The 17,557-nt window shown below is 50.5% G+C and overlaps 1 protein-coding gene across 1 annotated transcript; it reads right to left on the bottom strand.

The window, feature by feature from the left end:
* Positions 1-13,197: 13,197 nt before the first annotated feature.
* UBE2S (ubiquitin conjugating enzyme E2 S) lies at positions 13,198-17,557 on the bottom strand. Its single transcript, XM_077914487.1, has 4 exons — positions 17,333-17,557; positions 16,641-16,788; positions 15,394-15,584; positions 13,198-13,688 (listed from the first exon to the last, which is right to left on the bottom strand). The coding sequence occupies exons 1-4, from the start codon at positions 17,333-17,335 to the stop codon at positions 13,359-13,361; spliced, it is 672 nt and encodes a 223-aa protein (XP_077770613.1). The 5' UTR covers positions 17,336-17,557; the 3' UTR covers positions 13,198-13,358.

Raw genomic sequence — 17,557 nt, 5'->3', positions numbered from 1 at the left:
GACAGTCCCCCTGCCCGGTGCCCTAGAACCTGGACTTTGTATTCAGATCTGTAAGTGCTTAGATTCATACTTGTCATTTCCCTTTCCAGCTACCCCAGATACTTCACAAAGCAGGTGTCCCTCCCACTTTGCAGATGTAGACACTGAGGCTCCTGTTGGAACCCTGACCTGTTTCCTGTGTACCTACTGTGTGCTGTTCTGGAGACCACATCCTGAAACCTCTCCCCGTCCCCACTCCAGAGCTCTGGCCAAGAGCATCTTCCAGAGGCCCCGTTTCAGGTCAGGAGACTGCCTTTGCATGCCCCAACACAGAGATATCCAGAGGCTCCTGCCTCCCTCTGCAGCTTTCCTTGGTCCTCAGGTGTGAACGTGACCCTTTCCTGTCGAAACCTCTGTCTTGCTTGGACTCCTCCAGTATCCTCTACCCTTGCCCCACTTGGGTCTGCTCTCAGCCCAGATGGAACTAAGTCCTAGGGCCTCATCCCTACCAGAGCCCTCCCACAGTTCCCATCCACACCCAGTGAAAGGCCTCTGGCCAAGGCTGCCTCCACATCACCTCCCTCCACTAGGCAGGTCTGCCTTGGGGCATCTGTACTTGAATTCCTCCCCTGGAAGGTGTTTCCCAGCAGTGAGACACGCAGCCTCACCCTGCTCAATGTCCCCTAAAAGTGAGTTCTTTACTGTCTGGTCCATTAGAAATTGAAACCCTTCCTCCACCCTGGGTTTATTATTATTATTATTATTATTTTTTTTTTTTTTTTTTTTTACCCTGAGATTATTTTTGTCCATAGCACTAATGGCCATCTAGTAAGTGTGCCCTGTGCTGGTGAGCCAGGACTTGGCCTGGGGCCCCAGGATTTGAAGATGCTCAATAAATACTGGTTGTTGAAGACATGAGGTCTGAGGCTCCCACGACTGTGAGCTCTTTTGCTCACCCACTTCTCTGTTCATGGTCAGGTGGCATGTTTCCCCGACCACCTTGGAGCCCTCAGCCCAGGGGAGCTGTGCTAGTTTCCTGCATCTTCAGGATAAGCATTTGAGTCCTCCCTCCTTGTGTGGCCTCTCCTGACCTCAGTCTCCTGGTCTATGACGTGGGCTTAGGGGTCTCATCAGGGGTGGCTGGGCTGGGAAGGCCACATCAGGGATGTGGATGCTGCTGGGGTAGAACCAGAAGGGAGGAGGTGGGGAGCAGTTCTCTGCCCTGGGTCTCTGCTGCAGGAGCTGTGCTGCTGAGCTGTGCTGTGTGCACTCAGACACAGTACCCTCCCCAGGACTTGGCTTCCCATCTCCCTTCTGAGAAATGAGACAAACTGGGGAGGTGTGATTTGCATGGGGCCCATCTATTCTAACTTTTTTCTCACAAGGGATGTGTGTTCACATGGAAATTGGAAAATAGGTAAACAAGGAAAATAAAAATGAGGTAAAAAGTAAACCTCAGGGGTGTCTAGGTGGCTCAGTCAGTTCAGCATCTGACTCCTGATTTTGGCTCCGCTTAGGATCTGGGGGTCTTGAGATCGAGCCCCACTCATGTTCCGTGATGGGTGTGGAGCCTGCTTGGGATCCTCTCCCTCTCCACTCCTACCTTCCACTTGCACACTATTCTCTCTCAAAACAAAGTAAACCTCAAGTACCCAGACACATCATAGTAATAATGCTGAAAGCCAAAGACACAGAAAATCTGGAAAGCAGCAAGAGAAAAGTGACTCACATACAAAGGAACTCCAAGACTGGCAACTGACATCTCAGAAACAGTGGGGTGACAAGCTGAGACAGACCACCCCACTCGCTCATCCTGCCACCTACCTCCCCTGACCAGGCTAGTGACCAGGGCAGCCTTGGGACTCAGGCAGCCTTTGTGTGAAGGCAGCTTGGCCAACTCTCCTAGCTATGGGCATTTGGGTGAGTCACCTAGGCTCTTGGTGCCTCAGTTACCCCATATGTGAAATGGAATCATTTCAAGGGCTCCATGAAGCAGAGATTGTGGTTTTCGGTGCTGCTGTGCCTCCAGTGGGAATGGTTTCAAAACTGAGTGTAGAACACACACCCTTGGAAGCTGCCACACACAAGGTCACTCAGCACCAGGGACTTGGGGCTGAGACATGCTCTGCTCACGGCAGGGGCTGGCTTGGATTATATTTCTACCTGCACGAGGTCTCTATATTTAAATAAGCTTGCATGTGCCATCCCTGGCTACGCAAATTTCTTGTGCTCTCTTTCCATTGTCTGTGACATGAGCACAGCACAAGATCCAACTTCCTGACCCAATTGAAATGCAGTATGCAGAAATCTGGGGAAAAGGCCCACCATTTCCTTTTTTTTTTTTTTTTTTTTTTTTAAACTCTTAAAATACTTTAAAAGCAAGGCTGAATTGGGTGCACATTTTTAAATGGCTAATGGGGAAGCAACATTAGTGGGGTAAGTGAGAACGGCACAGTCTTAGCTTTAGGGGATTGTCTTTGTCCGGTTGGCCTTTCCATTCTGGAACAAAGTCCTTGGGAACAGCGTGTGGGTCAGCTGGCCGGAGGTGGGTGTAGTGGACCCAGGGAGTAATCCCGCCGACCTTGAGAGCAGTGGGAGTGGTCAGGATCACGAGGTAGGGTCCCTTCCAGCGGGGTTGAAGTGTCTGGTGTTGTATCTCCACGTGCACACCCAGTCACCCGGCCGGTATCGATGGGGACCCTGGGGTGGCCCAGTCTCGTAGAGGGCCCTCAGCCTAGGCCACACCTGCTCATGGGTTCGTTGTAACATTTGGAGGGAGAAAAGGAGTTGGTGACCAAACTCAGCAAGCACCTCAGGTTTGGATATGGGTATGGCGGGGGGCAAGATTTACACCCTCTCCCCGGGATTCTCAAGGGCCAGCGAGAGCTCCCCGGATGCCGCCGGAACCGCGACACTTCCAAGGTCCGGGCCCTCTCTCCGAGTGAGCCAGGGCGCCCTGCCCTTCTCCCCGGGGCTCCCGCCAGCTTCTCTGGGATTGGTTGCGTTACTGCACTGGACGCCTTGTGGTGCCCATCTCCGCCACTCCGGATTCGGGGATCTGAGCCCCACTTCCTTTCGATCCACTGAGGGCAATGGAGGCCATCGCCCGTCCCTTCAAATGGCGCTCGCCCATCTCTCAGGACTGACTGACCCATGTTCAAATGCTGTTCACATGGAACCCTTCTCCACGTTCCAACATGCCAGAGGCTGTTCACCTTGGAGACCTGCTGCTAAATGGGGATAACAGGCGGAGGAAGACCGAACATGGCCTCGTAGGGAGTCAGTCCCATCTTATATGGGGAGTTCCTCACCCTATATAGGGCTAAGGGGGGGAGAGTCACCCAGTCCCCGCCAGTCTCCAGGGCTAATTCAGTTAAGGTCTCCTTTAATGTGCTGTTCATCCTCTCTACCTGTCCTGAGCTCTGGGGCCTATATGCACAATGTAATTTCCAATCTGCCCCAAGTACTAGGGCCACTCCCCGTGTTACCTTAGAGAAGAATCCTGGGCCGTTGTCTGATCCAGTCTTTTTTTTTTTTTTTTAAGATTTTATTTATTTATTCATAGAGACACAGAGAGAGAGGCAGAGACACAGGCAGAGGGAGAAGCAGGCTCCACGCAGAAATCCCGACGTGGAACTCGATCCAGGGTCTCCAAGATAACGCCCTGGGCCGCAGGTGGCGCTAAACCGCTGCACCACCAGGGCTGCCCTGTCTGATCCAGTCTTAACAGGAAAGCCATACCTCGGTAAGATGTCTTCCAGCAGTTTCTTGGTCACGGTCAGTGCTGCATGTTTGGTGGGAAATGCCTCTGTCCATCCCGGTGGACAGTTTGCGGCTGTGGGATCCTTAAGACGGTTTCCTTCCGTGCATCCATCAACCATCTTTGTCCATCCTTTAATTTGTACCCAAGGTAGCTCACCTCTGCTCTGCAGATCTGGGCTTTAGCTGAGGCCTGGTATCCTAGAGCCGCTGTGGTTTGGAGCAAGTCCCTGGTGCTTCGCAGGCATGTGTCCTGGTCCTCCGCTGCCAACAGGATATCAAATGAGGGTGCTCTGAATGGAACTCACCCAAGTCTTCGTGTAAGGTCTCATCGAAGATGGTCGGTGAATTTTTGAATCCTCGTGGTAGTCGAGTCCGGGTGAGCTGGCCATTGACGCCTTTCTCAGGGTCCGTCAATTCAAAGGCGAAGAGGTCTTGGCTCTTGGATGCTAAAGGCAGGCTGAAAAAGGCATCTTTTAAATAGAGGAGGGTGTATGGGTTTAGGACCATAGGGTGCATATCCTCTACTTGCCGGTTGACTTCCCTTAAGTCCTGGACTGGCCTGTTATTGTTAGAGTGCGGTTTCTGAACCGGCAGCAAGGGAGTGTTCCATGCCGATTGGCAAGGCCTCAATATGCCCGAGTCCGGTAGTCGACGTATGTGGGGTGTGATTCCCCTACACGCTACGAGAGGCATGGGGTATTGGCGGACCTTGACAGGGTCTGCCCCCGGCTTTAGTTCTATGTATATGGCCGGTCAGTGCCGGGCCAGCCCAATTCCCCCAGTTTCTGCCCACGCTTGGGGAAATTCCCACAGCCAACTGTCAATGTCAGTCATTGGGGCTGGCGGCGTTTGGTGGAGACAATATCCATCTTCTAAACTCAGGACAAGCACCTGAATGGGGTGCCCCTCCTTGTTTAGGACTTTGCCCCTTTGGGGTGGAAACAAATTTGTGCCCCCATCTTGGTGAGCAAATCCTGACCTAACAACAGGTAGGGACACTCAGGGATGACCATGAAGGAATGGGATACCCGGCCCATGCCGAGATCCACAGTTCTTCGGGTAGTCCATGAGTACTATTTGGTGCCTGTGGCCACTTGCACCCATGAAGTCTTGTTTGCTAATTTCCCTTGGGGTTGTAATAAAACCGAATGTTGTGCCCCAGTGTCCACAAGGAATTCAACAGGTTGTCCCTCCCCTCAGAGTTACCCTGGGCTCAGGGAGGGGTGCCGAACCCGGACTCCCCTAGTCGTCCAGGTCCTCCATCTCCAAGATCTTGGCAGGGGCCTTTGGTCTTTTGTTAAGACAGCCTTTCACCCAGTGGCCCTCTTCTTTGTAATAAGCACATTGGTTTTTGTTCAGCTTGTGCTCCCGACGGGGACCAGGGCCATCCTCCTTACCTGTCCTTGAAGCCAGCTTCTTGAGGTGCCTCCGTCTTTCCTGTGGGTCGTCCATGGTTGTGGCCAGCAGGATCTTGGCTAGGTTTCAGGTCTGCCGATCACTTAGTTTGGTTTGTTGCTAGACTCTTTTTGCTACTATAAGTCCTGCAGCTCTTCTCTCCTAGTATTCTAAGAAGGCTGCTGGACTCTCATCCTTACCCTGTCTTACATAACCATACCTGGGCCAGATTGGTAGGCTTGCGCGCGGCAGCCTGGAGACCTGCCCCTAGAGTCTGGCAGTGGACCTGGAGTCTCTCCTTACCTTCAGTTGAGTTGTGCACTTTGGGGGATAAAAATGGTTTTAGCCAAGGAGAGGAATTCTTGATCATGTCCTGCCAGACCAGGATGTTGGGCACCTGGTCAGAGTGGCCGCCCGGTTTGTCCCTGAAGATCACGGCCTTAACCACGCGTGAAACCCTCCGGGTGGGGTCCTGGAGGTTTCTTGGATCCCGGAGGAGCCCCCAAATGTTGTGCCCAAGATTGCGAATCCAGGAAACGACCAAGGAGCCAACAGGGATGCAGGCGCACGAGGGTTTATTTACAAGCTCCAGCTTGGGTCCAAGTATACCCGACACAGAGAGCAGGGACTTGGACCCCGAAGTGGGTTACAGCTGGGTTTTTTATAGGCTGGTCTAGGGGATTTTCAGAAGGGGTGGAGGAATTTCTCAAGTTCTGTTTACATTTTGATCAGGCCCACCATTTCATTGCATGAATGAATGAACAAATAAATTTTCTTTTTTTTTTTTTTTTTTTTTTACAAATAAATTTTCTTTTAAGATTTTGTTTATTGGGCAGCCCCAGTGGTGCAGCGGTTTGGCGCCGCCTGCAGCCTGGGGTGTGATCCTGGAGACCCGGGATCGAGTCCCACATTGGGCTCCCTGCATGGAGCCTGCTTCTCCCTCTGTGTCTCTGCCCCTCTCTCTCTGTGTCTATGAATAAATAAATAAAATCTTAAGAAAAAAAGATTTTATTTATTTATTTATGAGAGACACACACAGAGAGGCAGAGACATAGGCAGAGGGAGAAGCAGGCTCCCCACAAGGAGCCTGATGTGGGACTCGATCCCGGATCCCGGGATCACACCCTGAGCTGAAGGCAGACACTCAACTGCTGAGCCACCCAGGTGTCCCTAAAATGTTATTTTGACCAGATGGACTCAAACCATCAGAAATGTCTTTCCAGGTCTGTAACTCTTTGCCTGCAAGCAAAATGATGCTCCTGTTTTCCAGAGCACTTTGTTTTTATTTTTTATTTTTATTTTTTTATGTTTGTTTGTTTTTAATTATTTATTTTTTTATAAGAGACACAGAGATAGAGAGGCAGAAGGAGAAGCAGGCTCCATGCAGGGAGCCCGATGTGGGATTCGATCCCAGGACCCTAGGATCACGCCCTGAGCCAAAGGGAGATGCTTAAACAGCTGAGCCACTCAGGCATCCTGGGAGGAGTGTTAATACCTTATCTTCCAGAGCACTTTGAACATCTATGCTAAATCCATATACCCCAATAAACCCATGGTTTCACGCTTCTGTGAACAGCCTTGGACTTTGTGTGTGTGTGTGTGTGTGTGTGTGTGTGTGAGATGGCATTCTCTGCAGCATTTCTGATCCAGGCTGACCAGCAATTATGTTGCATTCCTTTTGTTTCTCTTGTCATTTGCTAGAATAAAATCATCTATTCTTTGAAAGTCTTTTGTTATGATGGGACGCCTGGGTGGCTCAGCAGCTGAGCATCTGCCTTCCCCCAGGGCGTGATCCTGGAGGCGTGGGATCAAGTCCCACATTGGGCTCCCTGCATGGAGCCTTCTTCTCTCCCTGCCTATGTCTCTGCTCTCTCCTTGTCTCTCATGAATAAATAAATAAATCTTAAAAAAAAAAAAAAAAGTAAAGTCTTTTGTTATGAGAATGTTTCGTGCATGAGGTTTGGAGATGTGCAAATGGAAGGAGAGTACCCGGGTGGAGAGGGGCTCCAGGATCCCAGCCCTTAGTTCCTCAACCTATTTTTTGTTTTTTTGTTTTGTTTTGTTTTATTTTCTTAGAAAAAGACTTCTTTTTTTTTTTTTTTTTTTAAGATTCTATTTATTTATTCAGAAGAGACACAGACATAGGCAGAGGGAGAAGAGGCTCCCCGAGGTAGCGTGATGTGGGACTCTATCCCAGGACTCTGGGATCCTGCCCTGAGCTGAAGGCAGACACTCAACCACTGAGCCACCCAGGTGTCCCTGTTTATCTTTTTCTTGGAAACTGTTCACAAATATCTACCTGCCATGTGTATATGTGGGTTTGAGCAGCATGCTGACTCAGTCCCTACTGTGTGTTCACCCCTGGCCCTGGGCTCTCTTCCAGCAAAACCAGTATATTTGTTTTAGCATCTATCTACAGTATTTATGGGGAAAAGGCAGTTAGAGGGAATACTGTATTGTCTTCATAATTTTTCCATAAATCCGGAACTATTCTAAAAAAAAAAAAAGCCTGTTATACATTTTTTTAAAAAGACTTTATTTGGGATCCCTGGGTGGCGCAGCGGTTTGGCGCCTGCCTTTGGCCCAGGGCGCGATCCTGGAGACCCGGGATCGAATCCCACGTCGGGCTCCCGGTGCATGGAGCCTGCTTCTCCCTCTGCCTGTGTCTCTGCCTCTCTCTCTCTCTCTGTGACTATCATGAATAAATAAATAAAATCTTTAAAAAAAAATTAAAAAAAAATAAAAAGACTTTATTTACTTATTTATTTATTTGTTTGAGAGAGAGTGAGCACAAGTCGGGAGGAGGGGCAGAAGGAGCAGACTTCCTGCTGAGCAGGGAGCCCCTGAGAGCATGACCCAAGCTGAAGGCAGACACTTAACCAACTGAACCACTCAGGTGCCTGCTTATTAAAAAATTCTTTTTTTTTTTTAAGATTTTATTTATTTATCATGAGAGACAGAGAGGCAGAGACACAGGCAGAGGGAGAAGCAGTCTCCATGCAGGGAGCCTGACATGGGACTCCATCCCGGGTCTCCAGGATTACACCCTGGGCTGCAGGCAGTGCTTAACCGCTGTGCTACCAGGGCTGCCCCTATTAAAGATTCTTTTTTTTTTTTAAAGATTTTATTTATTTATTCATAAGACACAGAGAGAGAGAGAGAGAGAGAGCGAGGCAGAGACACAGGCAGAAGGAGAAGCAGGCTCCCTGCACCGGGAGCCCGACGTGGGACTCGATTCCGGGTCTCCAGGATCGTGCCCTGGGCCAAAGGCAGGCGCCAAACCGCTGCGCCACCCAGGGATCTCCCTATTAAAGATTCTAAGAAACTTCATAACTCTCAGACTGAAAAATGCAAATGTTGGGTAAAATTCAAAGTGCTAGTGAGTGCACAGGCGAATGGGCACACTTGCGTTGCTGACAGGGTAAACTGGTACAAAGCCCATGGGGAACAATTTGGCAACATCTGTACAAATTACAAATGAATTTACTCTTTGGCACAGTAATGTCACTTATAAGATTTGCTCTGAAGATATATTCCCTTATGTGCCACATGGCCAATGTCCAAAGAGTATTAGTTCCAACGTTGTTGGTCAATCAGAGCAGGACGTGTGATGTAAATTATGGCACATATATAAGATGGAACCCTAGGCATTTAGGAGCAGGGAAGTGCTGCCATGGACAGACTTCCACGATTTCCAGTTTAGTCAAAATAGCAAGGTGCAGGAGCACGTGGGTGGTTCAGTGGTTGAGCATCTGCCTTTGGCTCAGGTCGTGATCCCGGGGTCCTGGGATTGAGTCCCGTATCAAGCTCCCCATAGGGAGCCTGCTTCTTCTGCCTGTGTCTCTGTCTCTCATGAATAAATAAATCTAAAAAAGAAAAAAAAAAAAAAAAAAAGCAAGCAAGCAAGAAAAAGCAAGGTGCTAAGGCACCTGGGTGGGGCTGAGTTGTTTCAGACTTCCAAGACTACTGCTTGGGATTCTCTCTCTCTCTCTCTGTGCCTCTCTCCCTGCTCTCTCTTTCTCTCAAAAAGAATCCTAGAAAAACCAAGGAGAAGCATGCTGTGTATAGGACACCGTGTGCTGTGTGAAGATAAAAGGGGATGGGCTTAACAATATATATTTAAATTTGCTTGAATTCATGTAGAATTTCTCTGGAAAAATATACAAGAACCTGGTAACACTGGTTGTTGGTGATAAAGAGAACTGGGTGTTCAGGAGACAGGAATAGTGGTGGGGGAGCTGTTTCTTTGTAGAAACTTTTATTTTTTATTTATTTATTTATTTATTTATTTTTTAGAAACTTTTATTAAAAAAATAAAAAAAGAATTTGCTTTTTAGGGTGCCTGGGTGGCTCAGTATTGGTTAAGTGTCTGCACTTGGCTCATGTCATGTTCCTAGGGTCCTGGGATGGAGTCCCACGTCAGGCTCCCTGCTCAATGGGGAGTCTGCTTCTCCCTCTCTCCCTGTTTGTGCTCTCTCTCTTGAATAAATAAATAAAATCTTAAAAAAAAAAAAAAGGAGGGGGGGCAGGCCAGGTGGCTCAGCGGTTTACCACCACCTTCGGCCCAGGGTGTGATCCTGGAGACCTGGGATCAAGTCCCATGTCGGGTTCCCTGCATGGAGCCTGCTTTTCCCTCTGCCTGTGTCTCTGCTTCTCTCTTTCTGTGTCTCTCATGAATAAATAAATAAATACTTAAAAAAAAAAAAGTACACCTGGGTGGGTCAGTGATAGGGCATCTGCCTTCGGCTCAGGTTGTGATCCCGGGGTCCTGGGATCGAGTCCCACACTGGGCTTTCCGCGGGGAGCCTGCTTCTCCCTCTGTGTATGTCTCTTTCTCTCTGTGTCTCTCATGAATAAATAAATAAAATCTAAAAAAAAAAAAAGAAAAAAGATTTTTGCTTTTTGAAAGAGTAACACTCACAAGATACCCTCAAGGTTCCAATGTGACCTTCTAGAGGCATTAAGTTCATATGCAAGTAACACATACCTATTTTTTTTTTAAATTAAAAATTAACAGAGGGGGGCACCTGGGTGGCTCAGTTGGTTAAGCATCCAGCTTTTGGTTTCAGCTTAGGTCATGATCTTATGAGTTGTGGGATCGGGCCTCCCCCCTCCCTCCCTGGGGGACTTGAGGATTCTCTCCCTCTCCACTGCCCCTCTTCACACTCTTTCTCTCAAATAAAATAAATAAATACATATTTTAAAGATTTATTTATTTATTCATGAGAGACACAGAGAGGCAGAGACATAGGCAGAGGGAGAAGCAGGCTCCCTGCAAGGAGCCCGATGTGGGACTTTATCCCGGATGCCAGGATCACACCCTGAGCCAAAGGCAGATGCTCAACCACTGAGCCACCAGGTGTCCCTAAAATAAAATTTTAAAAATTAACAGAAATGGTAGTATATGCACTGTTTGCATGTTACCTTTTGTTCACTTAATCTAGTTTGGAGATCAGCCCGTTCACATATGAGTTTCTTTAGGTTTTAAAAATTCTGCAATACATGGGTGCCTGGCTGGCTGGGTCCATGGAGCATGCAACTCTTGATCTTGGGGTTGACTGTAAACCTTGTGCTGGGTGTAGAGATCACTTAAGCACCAAGAAACAGGACTACCAGCTCCTCAAAAGCCTTCCTGTGTTCCTCCCTGGCCTTAAGTAATCAGAATCTCCAGCTTTATGGAAACAATCCTGCTTTTACATTTTTACAATTCTACCACCTACATAGGTATGTTTAGCAGAACAACTCCTTTTTGCCTACTTTGGAATTGTGCGAACAGGCATCTGAACTGTGGGGAATCTTGTGACTTGCTGGTTTGGTTGATCGTGACATTTGTGATTTCTCCATGCTGCTAGAAGCAGTATTAGTTCCCATTTTTGTTCTGTGCATTGTTTCTTGAATATACAATCTTTATACTGCTTGAAATTGGGACAAATGTTTAAAGCCTGCGGTATATGTGCAAGAATGCTTAGTATTAAGAAATGTGTGCTTGCTTTCCACCTATGAAGTTTCTGGGTGTGTTTTGGTATTATGTGCTCCTGCCAGGGGCATATGAAGGGGTCTCTAATTCTACAACCTCGTCAGCACTTGGTGTTGTCAGACTTTGACAATGTTTCCTGAGAGTGTAGTGCTATCAGCTTTGGCTTACACTGAATTTTCTCACCTAACTAGAGAGGAGTATCTTTTTATGTTTGGCAGTCATTTGGATTTCTGCTTTTGTGAAGCGTTTAAGTGCTTTTGCCCACTTTTGTGTTTCTTATTGATTTGTAGGGACTCTATATACATTGGATGAGTGCTTTTTGGTTGTAGGTCTTCAAATTATCTTGTCCCACTGACTTATCTTCCATTCTAGGTAAATGAGTTGACTTTTTAACTTCAGTTCACTGATATAATTTACACAGAAATACACCCATTTTCAGTGTAATTTTGCTGAAATTACAAATTTATGCACCCATGTGACCACCGGTATACTCTTAAGATCTAGAGTGTTCTTATCACTCCAGAAAGCTCCCGTGCCTCATCCCAGATGGCCAATGCCAGGCTTTTGGCCCCTGAGTCACACTGCCTGTTCTGGAATTTCATCTAAGTGGAACCAGGTATTTCGTATACTTCTGTATACAGCTCACTTAGCAAAGAGTATTTCTGAGATTCATCAATGCCATTTTTGGCATGAATATTTTGCTGAATAGGATTTCCTTCTATGAACTCATGATTTCTCTGTGTTAATCTGTTGAGCATTTGGGCTGTTTGCATTTTTCACCAATTACTAAGGAAGCAACTCTGAAAGTTCATGTACAAGTCTTTATGTAGACATGCTTTCCCTCCTCTTTCCATTAGCATTTTTTGAGAAGACTATAATTTTCTTAGTGGGACAAGTCAATTTAAAGCCAGCTGGCTGGGCAGCCTGGGTGGCTCAGCAGTTCAGTACTGCCTTCGGCTCAGGTTGTGGTCCTGGAGTCCCAGATCGAGTCCCACATCGGGCTTCCTGCGTGGAGCCTGCTTCTCCCTCTGCCTATGTCTCTGCCTCTATGTGTGTCTCTCATAAATAAAATCTTTTTTTTTTTTTTTTAAAGATTTTATTTATTTATTCATGATAGCCACACAGAGAGAGACAGAGAGGCAGAGACACAGGCAGAGGGAGAAGCAGGCTCCATGCAGGGAGCCCGACGTGGGATTCGATCCCGGGTCTCCAGGATCGCGCCCCGGGCCAAAGGCAGGCGCCAAACCGCTGTGCCACCCAGGGATCCCTCATAAATAAAATCTTAAAAAAAAAAAAAAAAAGCCAGCTGGCTGCCTCTAGTCTGTCCCTTCATAAAGGTTACAACGTGCCCAGACCCCATTCCACCCCTCCTACCACTCAGGTTTTGTGGTCTTCACGTCTGGCCCAACAAAAGTCCGAGACACACTTTCCGTGTACACGAAGCTAACCTGCCCCTTCCCTGGTGTGTGTGTGGGAGGGGGGGTGGCGGCAGAATCTGTCCATGATCAGGTCACTGGGGGGTTAAACAGGACTACCTGGGTGGCCACACCCAATCAGTGGAGCCTCTCAGAAGGACCTGGCCCTCAAGTGGGACACCTGAGGCTGAGAAGGGCCGTGGGGGAACGACCCAGGGAGCTTCCAAGAGCAGAGGACAGCTTCTGAGCTCCTCCAAGTGGGTGGGACGGAAACCCACCATAAGCTTGAAGACCTAGGACTTGTGCTTGCTGTGCCCACACTGCAGAGCAGCAGAGTGACTGGATGGGTGTCATTTCAGGCCTGGGACTTGAGGCTACTTATGCAGAAATACACATGGAACGTGCTTTGTCACCCTGAGCTGATCAGGTGATAGGTGCAACCAGCTAGGTCCACACCTGTCACCTGGCTGTCCTAGGCAGGGACACAGCCAAGCCACACACCGACTTCAGGAAAGAACAAGGACAGGTGTGATCAAGAGCAGGCCCAGCTCCCCAGCTTTCAGGTGGGACATGGGACCCCTCCCCGCAGCGCCGCAGCTGGACAGAGCTGGCTGCAGACTTCCAATAGGCTCTACGCTGCAGCCCTGTGCCTAGCTTGAAGGGCAGGGATGTCTGCAAGGCAGAGCAGGTGCTTTTCCAACTTTATTTAGAAAAACAAATCCAGGTCCCAGTGCCCCCACACCCTCCCCCACCCCAGCCATAATTTAAATAACTTAGAGACAGAGTTGGGGGTTGGGGTCAGGGGTGGGTAGAACCGGGAGAAAAACCCACTACAGCCGCCGCAGTGCCCGCTTCTTGTCCGTCTTTTTCTTGGCTGCCAGCTTCTTATCCCGCTCACCCGCATGCTTCTTGGCCATGGGGCCATCGGCTCCACCTGGGCCCCCCGTGGCCACAGGGTCAGTGGAGGGGGTGGCACCCCCACTGGCCAGGGCCCTGCCCGCCTCGGTGCTCCCGCTGCTGGACCCGCTGGCACCCCCATGGATCTCTGTGAGCAGGCGGGCGCGGGCGGCATACTCCTCGTAGTTCTCCAAGAGCAGGCGGCCTGCCTCCTCATTGAGGGCCGACTCGGGGTTGGGGTGGATCAGCAGGCACTTGATGGTCTGTGGGGAGATGGGCCAGGTCAGGGCCAGACACCCAGAGTGGCTGTTCCCTGTTCTCAACACCAGTCCCCAAGTAGGCTCTGGCCCAGCCCCCACTTGTGTCCTCCCCTGCACAGGCCACAGAAGGAACTTGACTGAGGTTGCTCGGGAACAATTTAAGACAATTTAGGACAATGTTGGGCTCTGGAGTCCCAAGACAAACTCAGGGTGGTCACCACTGGATCTACCAGGATCCCAAGTGCACAGCTAGACTCCAGCTGCCTGGATCATAGCCGAGAAAGGCACCAGGATGTCAATAAAGAAGGACTATCCTTGAGGAGCACCCAGAGGGAGGCCAAGGAAGGGAGCCAGTCCCAATACCCTTCATGAGCCCCCTTTAACTGAGGAGTAGGCTGAAGCTGCAAGCACAGGGACACCCTGCAGATAGACATGGCCACACCAGCTGTGGCCCCTCCACCAGGGTCACCATGGTGTCCATTCCACCTCTACCTTCAGCCACTGGGAAAAGGAGCCTGTGAAGCCCAAAACACACCTAGCCTCAACCAGGTGACAAGACCTTTGTCACCTGCGATTGAGGCCAGTGAGAGCTGCTCCCCCTTGCTGCTGTGACAAAGCACCAGACCCAGCAAACATCACCAATGGTCATCAGGGACCTAGGACCACAGCCAAATCCTGACCACTGAACCCACAGCCAGAGGCCCCTCTCGCAGCTCACTCCCGGGTGAGCACCAACCCAGGCTCCGCACTGTGGCTCCCTGGGGTCACCTGGGGACACAGAGTGACTCTGTGAGCTCTACTCCAGGATCCCTGGCAGCCATGGCTGACACTCCAGGGAGAAAAAGATGTTTACCTAGGAGCTCAATTCTCCCCAAGTGCCCTGAAGGAAACTCAGTTTCCCCATCCCCCACCATCTGCCACTGGGGCTCATCAGCAATTCCATTAAAAACAAAATTACCTTTTTTTTTTTTTTTTTTTTTTTTTTAAGTAAGCTCTCCACCTAACATGGGATTTGAACTCCCGATCCCAGGCCCCAAGATCAAGAGTTGCATACTCTTCCGACTGAGCCTGTCAGGTGCCCCTAAAAAACATCTCTTCAGCTTTAGTGGGGTGGGGAGTGGCCTTTGGGGATCATGGGTGTCTCCATCTTGGCTTGGCTGATACTGCTCTGTTGGGGCTGTGGAGCAGCACCCCTGGTTGGCCCCTGCGAGATACAATTACAAACCTCTCCTAACAATGCAAAACGTCCCTGGTGGTACAAATCACTGCTGTTTGAGAAACAGAAGTTTATGAAAATATTCTAGAACTATAGCAGTGACGGTTGCACAAGTTTTGTGATTACTATATACCCAACAACTGTATACTTAGAATGTTGAATTTTATATCATAAGTTATAGATTAGGAAAAAGCCCAACACCCCTAACCAAATGCTTGACTTGTACTATCAGAAAGTATCCTATTATACAAACCCATTGCTTGTTCTACAGCAAAGGTACCCCAGGTACTGCACCACCTATACAACCATACTTAGTGTCCTGGGTAAAGCACTGCCAATCCTCCCAGAACTTTCCAGCTGGAAATCTGGATTTTTTATATGGAAACTCCCAACTACTTCAGAGTTAGTTTTACTACAAGAAACAATGCACCATGGCTCTGACATCACTGGGACATCCAGGAGGGAGGAGGCCTGGGCCATCTCAGAACTCACCAGCAGGACATGCCGGATGCCCAGCTCAGCTGTCCAGTCCCTCTTGAGCACGTTGACGCAGATCTCACCGTTGGCGCCCACATTGGGGTGGAAAATCTTGGTCAGGAAGTAGCCCTTGGGTGGGGAGGCAGGAAAGTCCTTCCCCAGCAGGAGTTTCATGCGGAACAGGCCTCCGGCATAAGGGGTCCCCTCTGGAGGGAGGGAGAGGGGATTCAGTCAGGAGGCTCAGGACTCTCTGTGAGGCCAGTGCCTTGATACCTCCTCCACCAGAAGCGAGGTTCCCAGGGGCCCCATAGCCACCCCTGGATGCCTCTTCTCTCCCAAGTGTCCTGGTCATGTACCCTTCCCAAGATTCCCACTCACTTGCCTTCCATCTCCTTGGGAGGCCTGTAGGCAAGTGATGGGACTGTTCTGTCACTTCGGGTCTTCCCGCCTGCCCACCTCAGTGAATGGTTCTGGACCCATGTTGTTCCTCACGCCCTGGTCCCCCCACAATACCCTGCACCGTGGTAGCCTGGGCAGCTGACCTCCTGGTCTCCTCCTGAACCTGTCCTCCCCTCCTCTCAACTGAACACTGCAGTCATCACCTGTGCTTTAAATCCGCCAATGGCTTCCTTTCTGAACTCCTTCCAGACTCCTGCAAGCCCTAAACGTTCATCGGTCTCTTCTTCCTGTTCCTACCAAGTATCCAGGGCACCTGCCTCAGGCCCTCCCCTATCTGGGAGCAATGACGCCCTCACCACATCCCGCTCCTGACCAGGTTCTCCATCACAAGGTCCTCCACCACATGCTCATGCCGCCTCTCAGCTTACTTTGTGACAACAGCTCACTACATCCCTGCACGGTTCCACAGTCACGTGCGATCACTTGGTTATTACTGTTCCCTCCTGTGACACTGCATCTGGCTTGCTTCCCTCCCCTGTCTTGGGGGCCCACCCTCCAGGTCCCAGAGAACCCCTATCTGACAAACCCCAGTAAGGTGCCCATTAAATGCTCTCTCACTCCCTGCAGGAAAAATATACGCAATGCTCTGTTATTTGTGTGTCTCTGTGCAGTCCACCACTGTATCTCCAGCACCTGGCAGAGCCAACTTATAACAGGGGGTTCCTATTCTTGTTCTAGTTCTGGTTTTTAGGTTCCACGTATAAGCGAAATCATACGCTATTTGTCTGCCTTTCTGACCTACTCTTGTACTGATGGGGAGATATCTATAAGCACACCCATCCTCCTTCCAGTCCCACACTCACCAGGGCCCTCGATGGTGACCTGCAGGTCAGTGAGGTCTTCCTCGTTGGGAAAGACCTTGATGCCATCAGGCGGGTCAGCAGTCAGCGTTGTCACCTCCTTATACACCAAGCGAATGATGTGGGGGGGCAGGTTCTCCACATTGGAGTTCTGGACATAGAGAAAAAGGAGTGAGCAACCGGCAGAGCCAGGGCCTCCCGCAGATAGGATGCTAGGGCCATCCTGGTGTTGACCCGGCAGCCCCAGACACCCCACCCAGTACGCTTCTAGGGTCGTCCCAGGCTGGCCTCTCGCCAAAAATGGGGGCGGTCTTTCAAGGGGCTTGCGGGTGGGTCCGGTACCCCCCCTCCAAAAAAGATCCCGGCTGTGCCCGAGGCCTACCCCGGCCCCCTCCCCTACCTAACCTTGAAGAAACCTCCAGTCAGGGCTGGAGACGGATACCTTGCTCCCGGAACCCCCACGGCCCAGCCACAAAGCCCGAGAGCCCTCTCCGGGGCTCAGCCCGGCCTTCCCCTCGGGGAACCTGCGAGACGCCCAGCCTCCACTCCTGCCCGCCTCCAGGAAGGCCTGTGACCCATCTCAGGCCCGGGACACCCCCCAATACACACGGTCCGCGAGAGGCTCCTGAGACCCCGCCTCCTCCTCCAGCGGGGGCCCCCCGACCGCCTAACCCGGGCCTGGCCTCCGCGCTCACCATGACTGTGGCTGGCCGGGGGCGGGTCCCCCCGGCCCCTTTCCTGCTCTCTCCGGGCCGCCGGCTGGGGCGGGGGGCCCAACTGCTGCCGCTGTGGCCCTGGAGAGGCCCCGGCGGCCCCGCTCCGCTCCCGGCTGTTTCCGACGGCCGCCGCGAAGCGCGCCTAGAACTCCGCCTGCCCCAAGTACCCGGCCGCACTGAGCCGGCCGCGCGCGCAACGCCGCC

The sequence above is a fragment of the Canis aureus genome, chromosome 1 (assembly GCF_053574225.1).
Source record: "Canis aureus isolate CA01 chromosome 1, VMU_Caureus_v.1.0, whole genome shotgun sequence".
Taxonomy (NCBI): domain Eukaryota; kingdom Metazoa; phylum Chordata; class Mammalia; order Carnivora; family Canidae; genus Canis; species Canis aureus.
Note: the sequence above shows the minus strand (reverse complement) of the source record. Positions and strands in the feature narration are given on the sequence as shown.

Coding starts and splice junctions, on each gene's coding strand:
- UBE2S (XM_077914487.1), bottom strand. Junction 15,585..16,640: donor GGTCACCATCGAGGGCCCTG/GTGAGTGTGGGA, acceptor CCCTCCCTCCAG/AGGGGACCCCTTATGCCGGA. Junction 13,689..15,393: donor GCATCCGGCATGTCCTGCTG/GTGAGTTCTGAG, acceptor ATCTCCCCACAG/ACCATCAAGTGCCTGCTGAT.